Source organism: Corvus moneduloides, chromosome 11 (genome assembly GCF_009650955.1).
Source record: "Corvus moneduloides isolate bCorMon1 chromosome 11, bCorMon1.pri, whole genome shotgun sequence".
Lineage (NCBI taxonomy): Eukaryota > Metazoa > Chordata > Aves > Passeriformes > Corvidae > Corvus > Corvus moneduloides.
In genome coordinates, this window is record NC_045486.1 from 21649634 (window position 1) to 21665493 (window position 15860).

Consider the following 15860-nt stretch of genomic DNA (forward strand, 5'->3'; position numbering starts at 1 on the left):
GATTCTCTTAAATAGACTAGAAACCCGTTGGAAATCTTCTGCAATGAACTGGACCTTGCTGAGCACCTGAAGGTCTTAGTTTTATTAAATCTTAGCTGCGAATTCTACTTTGTACCCAGTACAATGAACTTCTTTAAGCTTTGAAGCACTGGGCAATGTCTGTTGAATATGGTCTTCATCTTGGGCTTGTTTTAATTGTTTTCAGTCCCTTGGTTTCCAATGCACATATGTGCAAGGTTAAGAGAAAAGGGCCAATAAATGCAGAGTGAGTGGTCAGCAAAGTTCATACAAATAGTCTTTCTCTCCAAAAACGAAAAAGTTGCCTGTCATGTTGCGTTAAAATTTTGATACAAGACGAGCTCTCTCAATACAAAGTAATTCTCCTTCATGGTAGGCTTTGCAGTTCGATGAGGATTACCATTGCATGTCCACAAAAGATAAATTTAATGAGGGTAAGAATAACCTCTTCTAGATTTAATGAGACATTGGAGACCAAAAAGCCAAGGCTTTGCAAATACATGGCGTCTGTCTGACATGCTTTTCCTGTAGGAGATGCACGGTGTGTTTTGTTCCAGATCATGTAATCCTTGGGGTGACGCTCATGCTTTTGCCATCATATGACACTCTATGGCAACACAGAGTTCCTTTGTGCACAGAGTCCTTATTTATATATCTTGGAATTTTGATTGGAGTTTTTTTCTTTCCTGAAAAGACTACTTTTCATGTGAAAATGAAGATTTGAAGATTACTGGGACGTCTTTTGAGTATTTGTGCAATCTCATTTTCATGAATTTGAAGCTGGACCTTTGCACTTGCAGATAAAGCAGAACTGCTTAATTTATCATTTACAATGAGATTAAACCAGCAAATGCAATAAAAACAATTAAATTTTATGGCAGCCCTGAAACTTATTCTGTTGCTTTTAAATTTGGGAAAAAAAAAAAAAAAACCAAGTCAGAAAGAAATGATTGATCAAAGGTAGCTTTCAAGGGAAAATATTTTTAAGCCAAAACCATACTGAGGTAGGGTTTGGGTTGTCTTTTTTTTAATGATACCTTAGGCAAAAGCAGGTCTATTCCATATTCACCAATCCGACTTACCAGAGCAGCTAAGAATCCAGAGGAAAAAAAAACCCACGAAACAAAAGAAAGAAGTAAGAACTGCAGATAAAAGTAAAGCAGCCCTCCATTTGGGACACAAGTCCTGTGGCAGATTTTAAACTCTGGCATGAAATTTTTATAGCAGAGCAGAATAGTATTTTAGCTGCATGTCATGAAGTAGTTGAACTTAAATATTTACTGGGGCTTGAATGTTAATTTTTATAAACACTGAGGCATTTCCAATCCCGGACTTTCTAATTTTACTGGTATTCTTCATATAATGACTTATCAGGTTTTTTTCATTTAAATTGATTCAGATCTTTTCAAGGTAATATACCTCAGCATTGTTATCTGGGCTCTCTGAAAGCAGAAGTAGGTAATGAATGATCAGTGAACCACCTGTTTTCAGAGCCTGATCTTCACGACTGAAAATGTCCTCTATGCCCAAGGAGGGCACAAGAGCCATTCTTCATCTTTTAAATACTGGGCTGGGGAAAACAGTAATCCTGTTGCCATTGCTTGACAAAAAACAGTGAGCTACAAGAGTGGTGGTTCCATTCACTTCTGTCTCTGGAGTAAAACAAGGGCAGATCATTAGGGGACTCATAATATTCTGACCAGAAAAGCTACACTTGATGTGTGACCATCCATACTCAGCAGAGAGGATGATGAGGATGACAAGGTGTTGCTGACCACTAGCTAACAGCCAATGCACGTGACAGCCAGTAGACTCCTCACCTGTCAGTGAGTGTCTCTCTGTTTACTGGCTGTGACCAGAATACCAGGGCTGAACTCATGACAGAGCATAGTAGTGCTATGGAAACCTCTGTGCATACATTAGGTTCTGTTTACTGTGGGTTTGCATTCATATTTTTAGATTACTTAAAGCTGTAGGTTTGTCAGATGTGCACATTCATTTGCAGCAGTGGGGGTGAACTCAGTGACCCAGAAGGTCCTTTCAGCTCCCACGTTCATCATTTATTCTTGTATCACATTATAAAGTAAATGAGGAGTTACAGCTTGTCACCATTGAACTAAACACTTTCAAACAACACTAACTTTCATATTACCTTCAAAAACAAGATGTGCTTTATGAATTGAACCACGGAACATGGCACAGATGCATCAAGGGTGATGAGTTTCACAGTCAATGTCTTTCAGGAACACAAACCCCATTATTCAAAAGGAAAAGCACAGAGGTACCTAAGTGCTTTTAACAATGAGCAGGATTAGAAGGTAAACCCTTTCAGAAATTAAATAATCTAAAGGTCATTGCAGATTTTACCCAAGACTTTCAGTAACCTGAAATCAGTCAAACTGAGATTCTGTCAGATTGGTGCTTTGATTAGAAAGATACTAAAACTGGAATCTCTGTCAAACAGGAGAGGGAAATACTGTTTTTTGCTGGGCACCACTAGATTAGAAATTTACTCCAGAAACACTGACTTCTAATACATGCCACAGTGCTCTGGCAGACACAAGGTAAAGCTTTTAAACAAAAGAGGGAATTACAGAACTTGATTTTTGTCACCCTAGTCACTGTTAATCTGGATTCAGAAACAAACACTGACTCATTTTGAATTCTGAGAATAGAATTCTCATCTCCTTTTTTATGTCACTCTACATACATTTCATCAATTATGCAATTACTCTGTTATTTAAGGGTGACCCAGCAAATCAGTTGAAGCCAAAACATTTAGTAAAACTTTACTCTGAAGAAATGATTGCTTTCAGTAGTTTTAACTTTGTTCCTCCCTGTACAATAGGATGACGTCTGCTGCAGGACCCTTGGCAGTGCCTGCCTAGTTTCTTACCTTTCACAAAGCCTGCCTGCAAGCTGGCAATGCCAGTGAGTGGTGAGCTGAGAATGTGCACAAGTACTCACTTGTACGTAGCCACATCTCCCAGCATGGCCACTGGCTGCTGGACTCAGTCAGGATGAAACCTTGCCCATGCTGATTGAAACAGTGCTCTCCGACTTGGGGTTATAGATGGGCAAAGGGAAAGGTGCAGACCGAACTCTTCACTGGCTTCTCTGTCAAACCTGTAACCCAGCACACAGCTGAAGACAGCTTTTGCTGCCCAACCCATTCCTGCTGAGCATTGATATTAACAAGCAGGGCAAGTTCTGTGCACAACAGATCCTGCACAAGCCCACAACAGTTATGTGACACACAGAAAAATGGCAAATGCTCAGGAAGTGAACTGGGTTACCAGAGCAATCAAAAAAGAGAAAAATAAAAATTTCTTCACAATTGTGATTACACATATTGTCTGTCATGTGACTCAGGGTAATCACTTGCAGCACTGGTATCCATTCATAAAACTTCATATTCCTGAGCTGCCAAGCCAGTGACTCACTGAAAGAGCAAGAAATACCTCCAAGGTGAGCTGTACAAAACCATGGGTAACCATGGCAAACCTGAACGAAAGGGAGAAGGGGGGGAGTGGAGGGGAGAATTCCTGAGACAAAAGTCAAATATTTTAGTGTGGAAGAAGTGTGACCAGTTTTGACCTGCTCTCAGCTCCCATTTTCCTTGAAGCAGCAGAGGGTCCTGTGAGCAGACGAGCCCGGCTGTCTGGTGCCGCTTGGCCCTGCCTGGCTCTCTCTCGCCCTGTTTGGCTCTCTGTGCCTCTCTCTAGCCCTGTCTGGCACTGCCATCTCGTGTTCTCTGCCAGAACTGCTCCCTGATCACACACAGCTGCCGGCAATTTTATTTTGCATGTTCAGGTATAAGGGTCACATCACCTTTATGTTTCTTACTATTTTTCGACTCCCACCACGGATTCTACTCCCTTCATGTAGACCACAGTCAATGTTATTTCTCCGAGCTGACTTCCAAAGGGAGTTGCTCTGGACATTCAACAACTGCATAATTCCAGAGCACAAGGCAACTGAACTGGAAATTTGGTGCTTTCAGCACAAGTATCACGCAGAACAAAAAGCAGTTCTGACCTTTATTGGTGGCCAGACTTGTAAAGAATATGATTAATAGGCACCTTTGTACTGGCCAGATTCTCCAGCCATGCTGCATAAACAGATCTGCTAGTACAATTTTAACTCTTATGTCCAAAGTCATGCTGTTATTTGCTGGGTGCTAAGTATAAAACCCACAGCCAGTAATGTCAGAGACAAACATTCCTGTCATGCCTTTGATGGACAGGTGTCATGCTTGGCACAGACTTGCACTCCTGCCTCCTCTACAGTCTCCTGAAGTGCACATGCACAAATCTTCTTCACACCACTTCAACCAGTCTTACACTACCTGGTATAAACAGCTCCACAGAAGAATATTTGTATTTTGTGTGAGAAGCTCTGAGACTCTGTAACTACACAAATCTTGCAGCCTATTTTTGTGAACATACTGCTACTACCCCCAGCTTCCAACAGCACCTTCCACATTTTAGCTGAGCACAGAGTGCAGCCTGGATGGTGCTTACTTGCAGAGGTGCAGACTCTGAAAGAGTACTGTCATACAGGGCACTATGTGGTTACCATCATGCTATCTCAGCTGTTCTAAAACACTCGATACCCAGCTGCCATGTTACCCACCCACATCTTGAGGCTCCCCTTCTGGACCTGTGAGCTTTATTGACTCTCTGAATCATTGCCTTTCTGTTTCCCTCCGTCCGTGACTTTCTGCACAATTTCAAGAGGGTACTGAAGGTCAAAGATCCCCCCAGACCTCCCAGCAGTGCGTCAATCACTAGTATAAGGTATCCCTGTGCCTGGGCTATTTTAGCTTTGGAAGCTGGTAGTGACACCGACTACTTGGCTGGTAGCATTCTGTAGGCACCGAACTTAGTTCTCTTAATGTAACACCACAGAAGCTAACTTAGTTAAAAATGTGTTTAAAAGCACCCTAACCTGAGGCTAGTCAGAGGTATCCACCTACACTTGATATGGATATTAAAATAAGTACAGCTGTGTTTGGATTGACTCAGATATTAATTAGAAGAAATATCACAGAATAGTTCTGGTTTGAAAAACTTCAAAGATCATAATGTCCAATCATTATCCAAGAACTGCCAAGGCTACGCCATGTCCCCAAGTGCCACACCTACATGTCTTTTAAATCCCTCAGGATTTCAGATCCCTCGGGGGGACCTTCTCATTCCAGGCTGAGCTCACCCAGCTCCCCCAGCTTCTCCTCATCAGACTTGTCCTCCAAATCGTTCCCCAGGTCCATTCTCTTCTCTGGACACACTCCAGCTCCTCAAGGTCTTCCTTGTCATGAGAAGCCCAAAACTGACCCCAGGATTCCAGGTGGGGCCTCACAGTGCCCAGCACAGGTGGATGATCACTTCTTCCCTGGTCCTGCTCCCACACCATGGCTGGTACAAGCCAGGTATCCCTGGCCTTCTTGCCCACTGGGACACACCTGGGCTCATGCTCACACTTCAAGAGGAAATCATTCTTAGCCAACCGAAGCTTAAAACAGAGGGTTACTGGAATCCGGAACACTTGCATGAGACATTTTGAAACCACACAAAAAAGCCAGGGAACATAATTTTCTCTCACATGTTCTCCTCATTTTTTCACATTGCTCCTTCCTTCTGTGGTCTCATGTTCTTTGTGCCTCTTCCTAGCCCCTGGAGCTAATAAATGTGGTAGCTGATCCCTTTAAGATGGAGAAATGCACACTATGCGCTACGATATCTGTACTACCAGACTACACTAAATTGGCAGCTGGTTTTTTGGAATTGAATTTTTCCTAGGCTTTATGCCAAACAATCCACACCCACAGCAGATTCAGCTGCTTCAAGTTGCTCAAGTCCAGCCTCATCCACAGCTGCCATTTTTTTTCCTTCTTGCCCCTTTCATACTCTTGTATACCTTCATCTGTTTTTTTTTTCTTTTTTTTTTTTTTAGATCCACCTCATACAGATACACAGATCACACTCTTCCCCTCTACTTTCTTGTTTCCCCTTCTGCTACTTCCTCTTCTTCTCACTCCACAGAAACACATCCATTTTTCTATTAATAAGTATTTGGGGTTGGAGTAGTGGCTTTTCAGCTTTTTCCTACTGCTCCATGAAAAGATCCCTTCTGAAACGGGATACTGGTGAAAACTCTCCTTCAGGGGAATGGGAGAAACAGCAATGACAATTTTGCTCCCTACAAACAACACAGGAAGAGGATTTATGTGGTGCCCCCTTGCTAGATGTTCTGTCAGGGTTCTTAACAAAGCAAGCTCCGCATATATGATACAGCAGCAAAAAGTCTCATTTTACACCTCTGGGAAGAGTAGTCCAGAAGAGAATGAAGAGTCTAACCCAAGTCAGAGAAGGGATGAGGGAAGTTCATCATTCAGTGGCTTTAAGAAGAGTAAGCAATACAAGGGAGGAGAGAAAAGTCTGGATTCTTACCTTGCTTCCTACTGCCCAATCAGCTTCTGCAGCTAGATTGGAAAGGCAGAGCACAAACATTACCTTTAGCTCTCATCCCCTCCTTGGGCTGCAATTCCAGTTCTGCTGTGGACTTTTGGTAACGTGGAGGGGTTGAGAACACCCTGAGAGCCTAACTGCATATTATGCTGAGATGATGAAAAAGACTTCAGCCTCAGTATCACAGCTCATAGAAGTGTTCTCAATTCCATGCCCTCATCGTTCTAATTAATTGTTCTAATGAATGTTTTCTTGAAGCTTTTATAGATGAACATTCAAAATAACACGCAATAATAATAATATACTCAGAATAATCACATTAACTAGCTGCTTTGCTTGGTTATGAGCTCATGAAGGTGACCTTTATATTTTTAATTGTTTTTTCAAAGTTCTTGAATGCAAAAATACCTTTTCCTGGTCCTGTAGGTCCATCTACTACATCAGCCTCTAAAAAACCCACAAGAATGTGAATATAGTTTTGAAGTTCTAATTAATGTAAATATTTGTCTAGCTGAATTTTACCATGTTATCTAGTGGGATCTCCAAAAAGTACCTCTGTCATAATTTTCATTGCCTTCATCCCACAAAACCAGGTACATGGGAACTTCCAGGTCTTCTATCTTTAGGCATCTCAGTACATCCAGAAATCTGCCCTGTTCCTCCTTTGGGAGGTGAGCAACTTGTTTTCAAGCCTCACTTGCAAGAAACAAAGGATCACTGCCGGATTACTGACTCCATAGCAAGCATGAGTGTGACATTTGCTGGCAGATTCCTCTCCCAGAGACTTAACTCCAGCCACATCTGCAGCTGGAATGCTGAACCCACCCTCCATCTCTGCACAGGCAACATTTTCCCCAGGGCTTAGGGAGGGGATTTTTCTACACAGAAAAGAGTCAAAGAAATGAATGTTTTACTTAATAGCCATTCACTAGACAAGCTTTTAATCTAAATATTCTCCTTTGACTGTTTTCTCTTTTTCTTTCTTACTAAAGCATTCTTGAATCACCCTGTTTTACTTTTCAAAGGCCTGCTCTTGTGTGCATGCCGATGGATTTACATGTTTCTTCTGTAGATCATCCAGCAGGTAAAGCTCCTGTTATAGAAAATGCAGACCTCTACAAGCAGGGCAAGTGTCCCAGCACACATGCTCTGCTAGTTCACTGCATACCCCTGAGCAAGTGTTTTCAATGCCCAAGGAAAAACTGTCATCTTGCTCTCCAGCAATAAATTATGTTGATGAGCTGGTGTCATGCAGCAGACTGCTACCTGATAGAGAAACAATCAGCAGAATGGTTCTGAGAAATCCTACCTGGGGAAACAAGAGTTGTCAAACTAGAGTATAAAACCATATTTAATGTTTCTAGGGGCCAATATGAAGTCATTGATCCAGGAATATCTTCGTATTGATGGAGCAAACCTCAGCCTTGCCCTCAGAGTTTGGGTATTCTCATTCAGGGGCTTTTTGTGAGTTTGTTTGCTAATTCTACCGGACAAACATCAACTCAATGCATTTTCACAGAATCCCTGACTGGTTGGAAGGGACTTTAAAGACTGTCTTGTTCCACCCTGCTGGCATCCCTGCCACGAGCAGAACATCTCCCACTAGACCAGGGTGCTCAGGGCCAGGAAACACTTCCAGGGAAGTTCTGTTCAGGGCCAGGCTGGATGGAGCCCTAAGAGTACGTGAGTATTTTGGAGAGTATACGAGAAATTAAGATGTAATTTCAGGACAACTTGTCACCACTGACACCATAGCCTTAGTCCTACCCTTACTTTCCCTGTACCAGTACAAGTGTTTGCATGGTTGTTCAGTGCCACACATTAAACCAGTCTGATCCAGGCCAAAACTAATCCACGAAGATCTCATGGAATAAGAGAGGATGGTGCCCCCTGAATGTGAGCACAAATAATTAATTTTCTAATTCTGCAGAAAACTTCATGTGAAGTATTCCGTTTCTTTCAGATAAAAAATAGTATTTATTTGGCCCCTGGCTGAAAATCCCTTCAGCAGACTACTTAAGCCAGCACCTTCTTAAACCACAAAACCAACAGGCAGAACACGCAATTCCTTTTCTCTTTTATTGCTCCTGCCAATGTGACTACCTTTACGCAGGCACATTGCTTTCCTAGATTAAAAACTGTTTTATTAATCTGGAAGCAATGTTTTGCCCTCTACCCCTTCTCCTAAGGTTATCCAATCAACACACAGTTATCCTTTTAAGAAGTTTCCACATTTTCTCTTTAACTTTTTTGTTTTTCAGATCTGTGTAAAGGTTACTTGGCAAGAATACATGCACAGGACGTTAAATGGAGACCAACCCACCGCTAAAAGGTAATGCACATAGAACATAATACAGTACTTTGACATCATTTCAAATAAATACCCACATACAAATGTAGTAATTTTAAATGCAACAATATTTCTTATGACTCAATACTGTAACAGAAGATGGAAATATAAGTCCCCACATCTAGGAATAATAACGCTTTTTCCAGCAAACAGAAATCTTTTCCGCACTGTCAATATTAGGTCAATTTGTACTTTTTTTGAGAAGTGGGAGGGCTCCCCTCCGGAAGTACCAATTTAATCAACCACATGAGCCTCACCAAGCCATTGAGAGCCTGACATGGCTTGTTGATGCGCTTCTCTGTTTCTGTTTGTTGAAATCACAAATAGATACAACATGCAAAGGACATCCCGATGTGTTGCAGTTCACATCTGCACACAGCGCCGTGGTTCCTGCACCCATCACCGCACACCGCCCACAGGTAAGAGACATTCCCGACGCATTCCTGGACTGATACCATAAACGTGGTCATACACTGCTCATCTGTTCAATATAAGTCCATTTGGTTCCCAAAGTGTAGTCGGGTTTGTTCAGGTTTGTAGTTTTGTTTTTTTTCCCCTCTATACCCCTGAATTTGCAAGGATTTGCATGATGAAATATCATTGACTAACAGAATTTTTTACAATTCCTTGAATATATAATCTCTATAGTAAGACTACCATTAAAAATGTGCGAAATGGGAGTTCACTCAGCACTTATTGCTCCACATCTTTAACAAATTCCAAACCAGCTATTCCATTCCTCCTAAGTGACAGGACTTAGCCTACGCTACTCTAAGAGTCTCCCCTCAAATGATCAAAGGCACTACTGGCAATAATGAGTGACAGAAAGGCGCTGATAGATAACACCCTATCACTGACCACTTTAGAATTTTTCTTTCTAAATGTACCATAATTTGGCACAATAAAATGAAAAAAGTAACAAAACAATTCCAATTTGGAATTTAACTGGTATAGTTGTATAAAATTCTGTTAATCGATAATACTTCAACTTCCTAAAACCCAGGAATTCTGGAATTTATAGGTAATACTACTTATTTAATATTTTTCAAGTGCCTATTACTGTTTTAACCAGAGCAAAGTCAAGTTTTCTTCTTGTTACATTGAACTATTCCTAAGAATAATAATACAATATGAAAAAAACCCCAGAATTTGAATACCCTGGATTTCTTAATGAACATGGCAGTTAAAAAAAATCAGTAATTTAAACATATAAAGCATAACATTTTAATTAAAAAAAAAGATGCTGAAGCACAGCACGTATTTTAGCAGAGCTCCTGCTTTTTTGTTGAAACTTTTCTAATCACAATCTAGAGTCGTTCCCCCCCAAATCTCTGCCACATGCTGATATATAATTCATAAGTCACAAGTTTCAAATTGGAGAGAGACTATGAGCACAAACCACTGCATTTATATAAACTCTTCTACATAAGTAATTGAAGAAGCTAAAGAAAAATATCAAAAGTGCACAGGTTTAACAATCAGGTAAAAAATGAGCATCTGCAATGAAGTAAATTCCCCCATCCGACATTTCCAGGAGAGCACAGACTAACATGGTGAGCGTTACACTTGAAGTAGGTTTCTTCAGCACTTGTAAGGTTTCTTACTGCAGCAGCACTTATAGGTAAAGCTTGTTTGTTTTATAGCTTCAGGCAGAAAGGGAAGGTTTCAGGTAATATATAGGAAAAGGTGTTTTCAAAAGTTAGGATCAGGTCAGTGGTTTCCATTCTGTGTGCAATGGGCCACCACTTTGAACCAGAGTGAGGAGGGCTAAGAAATGCTGTTGCACTGTTGGAAAGGCCTTCTTCAGGGACTACTCTATAGCTGAAAAATGGAAAAACAAAATAGCATTAGAAAAAAAAAAATCAGTGTTTATTTCTCAATCAACTGAAAACTTAACCCCATGTGCTGCACAGGCAGGTTAGTTGGCTGAGGGTCTGTTAGCTGGCTGGGGGAACTGCAGCCACTCCAGCTCACAGATGCCTTCCCACTGGGTGAACAAGGCTTTGTGGGCTCAGCCTGGAAGCAACAGCTTTGCAGAAAGAAGGATTCTTACAAGTACTGAATAAAGCTTTGCTCTTCAAGCATAAGTTAAAAGCAGTGAGTGTGCAAGAAGTGTTTTCAGTGAAGCTTTAGGTTCTCCAGAAACATGCAGGTCAGTATATCATGCAGGCCTATGCAGAGAATCATCCAGAAGAGCCTGCTTGCAGAGGTAGGTGACGGCTTAAGGAATTTTCCATGCTTTACCCCAACCCATTGAGACTGATACGAAAGACTTACAGCAAATGAACGTCTCAAGAAATTGTTAATCAAGAATTAAAAGACTCAGTCTTAAATACTACCTAAAAATACAAACAGCAGGATCAAGTCACTTTACACCATTCCTCAGTTCTTTTCCTGACAGGATAAACCATAACAGTGATAGACTCAAACAGCAGTCAGGCTGGTTCTTAGGGATTTTTAAATATTTGCAGAGATGACTGAAAAGGGAAATGATCACTAAGGGTATTGGGCTAATAGCAAAATTGTTCATACTCGGAACTGAAAGAATGAGCCAAGCCTCACAGCAATAGTCACTGTCTGGTAACACCGAAATTGTTACAGAAAATTCCAACTAATTTGAAAAAAAACTTAACAATGCATTCAATTAGTTTTCCCAGTTTACCTTTTTGCCATTAGTACTTTTGCAAAAGTACTGTCATTAGGGATACGGAAGCAGCAAAAACTGTGTTAAAGCTCCCTACTATGGTGGAAGCAGAATTGTTACTGAGTCTATTAGTGCAGAGAAAGTTAGCACTCAAAAGCTTGCTTTCACCATGTATTTTTAAATTGTATTTAATGCAGGAATGAGAAGAATAAAGGCCTTTTGGAAGATTGTGCAGCAAAGAGAAAAGCAGGATTGAAAATTATAAAAGACATCTCTTCCAAAACATCAAACCTGCTATTTAGCAATATTAAAGCTCAAATTCAGGAGAATTCAGTATTTTCTAAAAGAAGTAATAACAGACACACAGGGCCTAGTTTCTAAAACCAGAATTGAAATTTGTTTAAACCCCAACCAGTCATGTTTTAGAAATGAATTAGAATTTAATCACTTGGGGGTTTTTTCTTCCTCTCAAGATCAATAAATGCAATTCTGGCTCTGGGCTGCAGCATTTCCATGGTTCCCAGCTTTGTAGCAAAGTTTCATTTGTTTAAAATCTCACTGTATTAATTTAGAAGACTTCCCCCCAACACGACTAAAAACACCTAGGAAGCCAAAATCTCCCATGGTTTCCCCTCAGTGGGAAAACCAGCCATGCTCTTATTAGCTTCTGTTAGCACTGGGATATCTCCTGAGTGTGCACGGGCAGTGCACGGAGCAAGCTGTGAGCATCGACAGGGACGGGCAGAGGAGCACAACCACAGCACAGGGTTAGAATGGCTTTGGGAACCACACTACCCAGCACTCACCGGCACAGGCTCGCATTGCTTTTAGTAGCACTATAGGCATACAAAAGTATTCAAAAGAGTACAAAACAAACAGGGCTTTACATTAAAATAAAGTCTGAGGCTAGGCACTTCAAACTCTGGGTTAAACAAAGAACTGTGCCTTTTAGTGCTCCACAAATTTTCCTCAATTTTAGAAGCAACATTTTCAATCTTTTTCTCTTATGTAGGCACCAATTATGAAGTACACTTTTATACTATCAAACTTACTGTAATTAAGTGGGTAAAAAGGCCCCTTAAATGTTCAATATCAGACAAAGGTTTATTTGTTTTTAAAGATTAGTATGTGCACTAACCTACTTCATAAATCATTATTAGCAGGATGATCTGGATCAATTTCCTGTGCCTCTAATGTAGAGCCCTGTGAAACACATGGCTTGCAGACGGAATGCAGTATCATCTGTGTACTTAAATAAATGATCAGAGCTCTGAAATGCTACCTATTCAGGTTAATACTGAGAGCTGAGAAAAACTGTTTGTGACCAACAATGCTAGACCACAGTCATATTAATTCTACACATATATATTGTGTGGCTACAGCTTCTTTCCTGTACAGGATGTCTCAGACAGGTTCTTTCCAAAGTGTTATGCTTGCAAAGAGCAACATAAGACCACAAAGATCCTTTCAGGACATAACTTCTTAAAGACGTACTGTCTACCAGGTAGGATCCCAATTCTTAACATTTTAAATTTTGTATCAGATGGAGTAAATATTGCATATTTTTAATATAATTGTGCAAGTTTCTTCTGATTATCCCTCTGAAGAGAGGGACGCAGAGTGTAAATAATGTACCAAGGTTTTTTCTAGCTTTTATAGCCTATAAAAGCTTTAGGACTTTGGTTAGTGGTGATACAATAGCAAGTATTTAACATCTGCTACAACAGGCAAATTAAGTTTGACTCTAGTTTCCAAATGCTCTGCATTCCCAAGACATAGTTCTAATTTTAACCTTTGCTTTTCACCACTTAAGCCAGAGTAACAAGGAAGGTTTTCTGTTTGTTTCTGCCTATAAAAGCATTTATTGAAGTATGCTGCAACCCTGGAGGAAGGATCACATTTGTGCTCTACAGACTACAGTAAGTAACACCAGATACATACTCTATCAGGTGTACTCTTAACACTTACCATAAACAGCAAACCCCAGACATGTTAATTGTGGAAAAAGCTAATTGCTTTCCACTATTAACTTGTTAATAGCATCCCCATACTTACGCATTAGTTACAGTTAAGACCACCATAATACAATCTGTATTACCTGGTTCAACAACATACTAGTACAAATCAACTCACTGCAACGTTAGATAGTGGGGATTTACGCTGACAGTTACAGCATAAAATAAGATGGAGAATATGGTTTTTCTAGACATGTGTCCTAGTCACAATAGATTTTATATTTCTCACTACAAAACACCTGGTTGTTCAGGACAGATCCTTCAGACCTGTCTCCACAGGACCGAACGTGACTTACACTGGGGTTACTGCCCTTGGCTTTGGAGGCAGACTTTGTGCGCACCCTTTTGGACTGCTCATGGTCCAGTTCCAAATGTTCCAGGCGCTGGGTCAAGGCCAGTTTCTGCTGGATAGCCATCCGAAGCAAGGAGTTCAGAGTCTTCTTCTCATCCTCAGCTGCTGCAAGTTGTCGCTGCATTTCATCCAGCTGTGTAACATATTCATCGCATCTGCAATGAAATACATCAATCTTTAGCAATCCTGCTTCCATTATAAGCACCTTCCAATATAAACCCCTGTGTCCCACCTGCACAGCAGTGATAGCTTTGCAGCTGCTTACATACACACTCTTAAATAGGAACTTCAACCAAGCTTATAGACAACCACAACTACTTCTCACTGGGGTTCTTAAAATCCCTTACTCAGCACTTCATGCTCATGCCTTTCAAGATGGTGTATAATTAACAGCATCCTTGAAGAGTGGAAGTATGCAGCCTGATGTAACTGTATTTATGTCTGAATGTCAGCGAGATGTCCTCCTGCAAGTAGACCCCATGCAGTCATACTACTCTTGTCTCTGCTTAACAGAGATCACAGTGGTTCTAAGCTTCAGGTTGGAAAGGGTCTGAGGGCAGCAACAGGAGTGTTGTGAAATGGCCAGTGCTAAAATGGCCATTAATATCAGTTGATGAACACCTGAACTGTGACGTTTGTTACTTTAGACAAAGTCCAAGTAACAAATCTCCAGTGAGGACTAACCAGCACTATTAAAAACAAGCATCTTTCAGAATTCTACTTTAACCTACTCTGATCACGCTATAAATAGTGGCTGTCTTCTCAATAGCAAGTGGCCTTTATATAATTGTTCTCACCACCAAAATCAGTTTTAAAACAATTAGAGGAACTGAGTTAGTGGGAAGGCTGTGGTAAAGCTGTATGAATGCCTCAAGCTGTTCCATCTACAGTCATTGTCACTGAGCCTGGAAGCTGCTTAACTTGCACCATGAGCAACTTGAAAAATTTAAGTCTATATGTAGGTGCATATTCACTGCACAGAGACAAACATTTATGCAGATAGGTAGAGAACTAAATATTCATAGGTACCAGCTGGAATTTACCATCTGTAAAACACAGCTTCTTCATAAAAGCAAAAATATCAGCAGAGAAGTTCCTTCTAATATTGAAATGGAAAAGCCCCTGACTTTAAGGGACATATATCGTTAGGTAATATAAAGCAGACTGAAAAAAACCCACCAACAAAACAAAACTGGATTGATACGCAGATTCACCAGCTGTGCTTATTCTATCAAGCCTCAAATTCTACTCTCCCTGACTTTAAATACCAGGATTACACCGACATTCCTAATTATATTTGCTTGGGAATAGAAATAGGAAAAAGAAAAAAACCCAGTTTTTTATTTTTGAATACATAGAGAGATTAAACAGTAACTCAGAAATATAAATATCAAACTGCATGAACTATAACTGCACTGCAGCTTTACAGACCAGGAAGTTTGTGTGAGTTTAGGGCCCCCACATGCACAGCAATCTGCCCCCTTGCATCTCTGGGCATCCTGCTCTGGAGCTCCTCACAGCCTCTCTCACACTGTGCAGCCTAGGGGAAACCAATTATGTGAGGGGTCTTTCTTTAAAAAAAAAAAAAACAAACTCAGGAACCTTAAACTTGTTGGAACACCAACACCTGCCCTTCTCAGCATGGTCAGATGGACCCTACAGCAACTCCTAGACTCCAGAGAGTGGAAGCCAGACTCAGGGCCAGATCTTGTCCCATTAATACATTTCAGCATTAGAGATGAAGAGAGATGGAAACAGCCCTGGGAAGTCTGAAAATACTAAAATAATCTTGAAAGCATAAGAGCTCTTCCCCTCTGAGGGAAGGTGTCACCAGCTCCAGAAGGAGGGCGTGGCCAGAAAACTGAACAGCTCCCAGCATCCTACTGACTCTGTGCCCTGCTGCTCCAGAGTGTCAGAGAGGTGTTTTCTTCCCTCAGGGGTGGGAGCAGGGCACAGGCTAAAGATTCCTGGGAGGTCTGAGAGGCTATGGGGTTTCCCCCCAGCTTTCAAA

At 40.9% G+C, this 15860-nt stretch overlaps 1 protein-coding gene across 2 annotated transcripts in view; it reads right to left on the reverse strand.

The window, feature by feature from the left end:
• Positions 1-8549: 8549 nt before the first annotated feature.
• Positions 8550-15860, reverse strand: part of BICD2 (BICD cargo adaptor 2) — a 60922-nt gene continuing 53611 nt past the window's right edge. The window contains exons 7-8 of one of the 2 annotated variants that reach the window (XM_032120590.1): positions 13794-14004; positions 8550-10659 (exon numbers count right to left, since the gene is read on the reverse strand). In XM_032120590.1, the coding sequence (XP_031976481.1) occupies positions 10654-10659; positions 13794-14004 (217 nt within the window). In that variant the 3' untranslated portion in view covers positions 8550-10653. Of the gene's footprint in view, positions 14005-15860 lie in introns of both variants that reach the window. The other variant, XM_032120589.1, reaches the window with a different exon arrangement.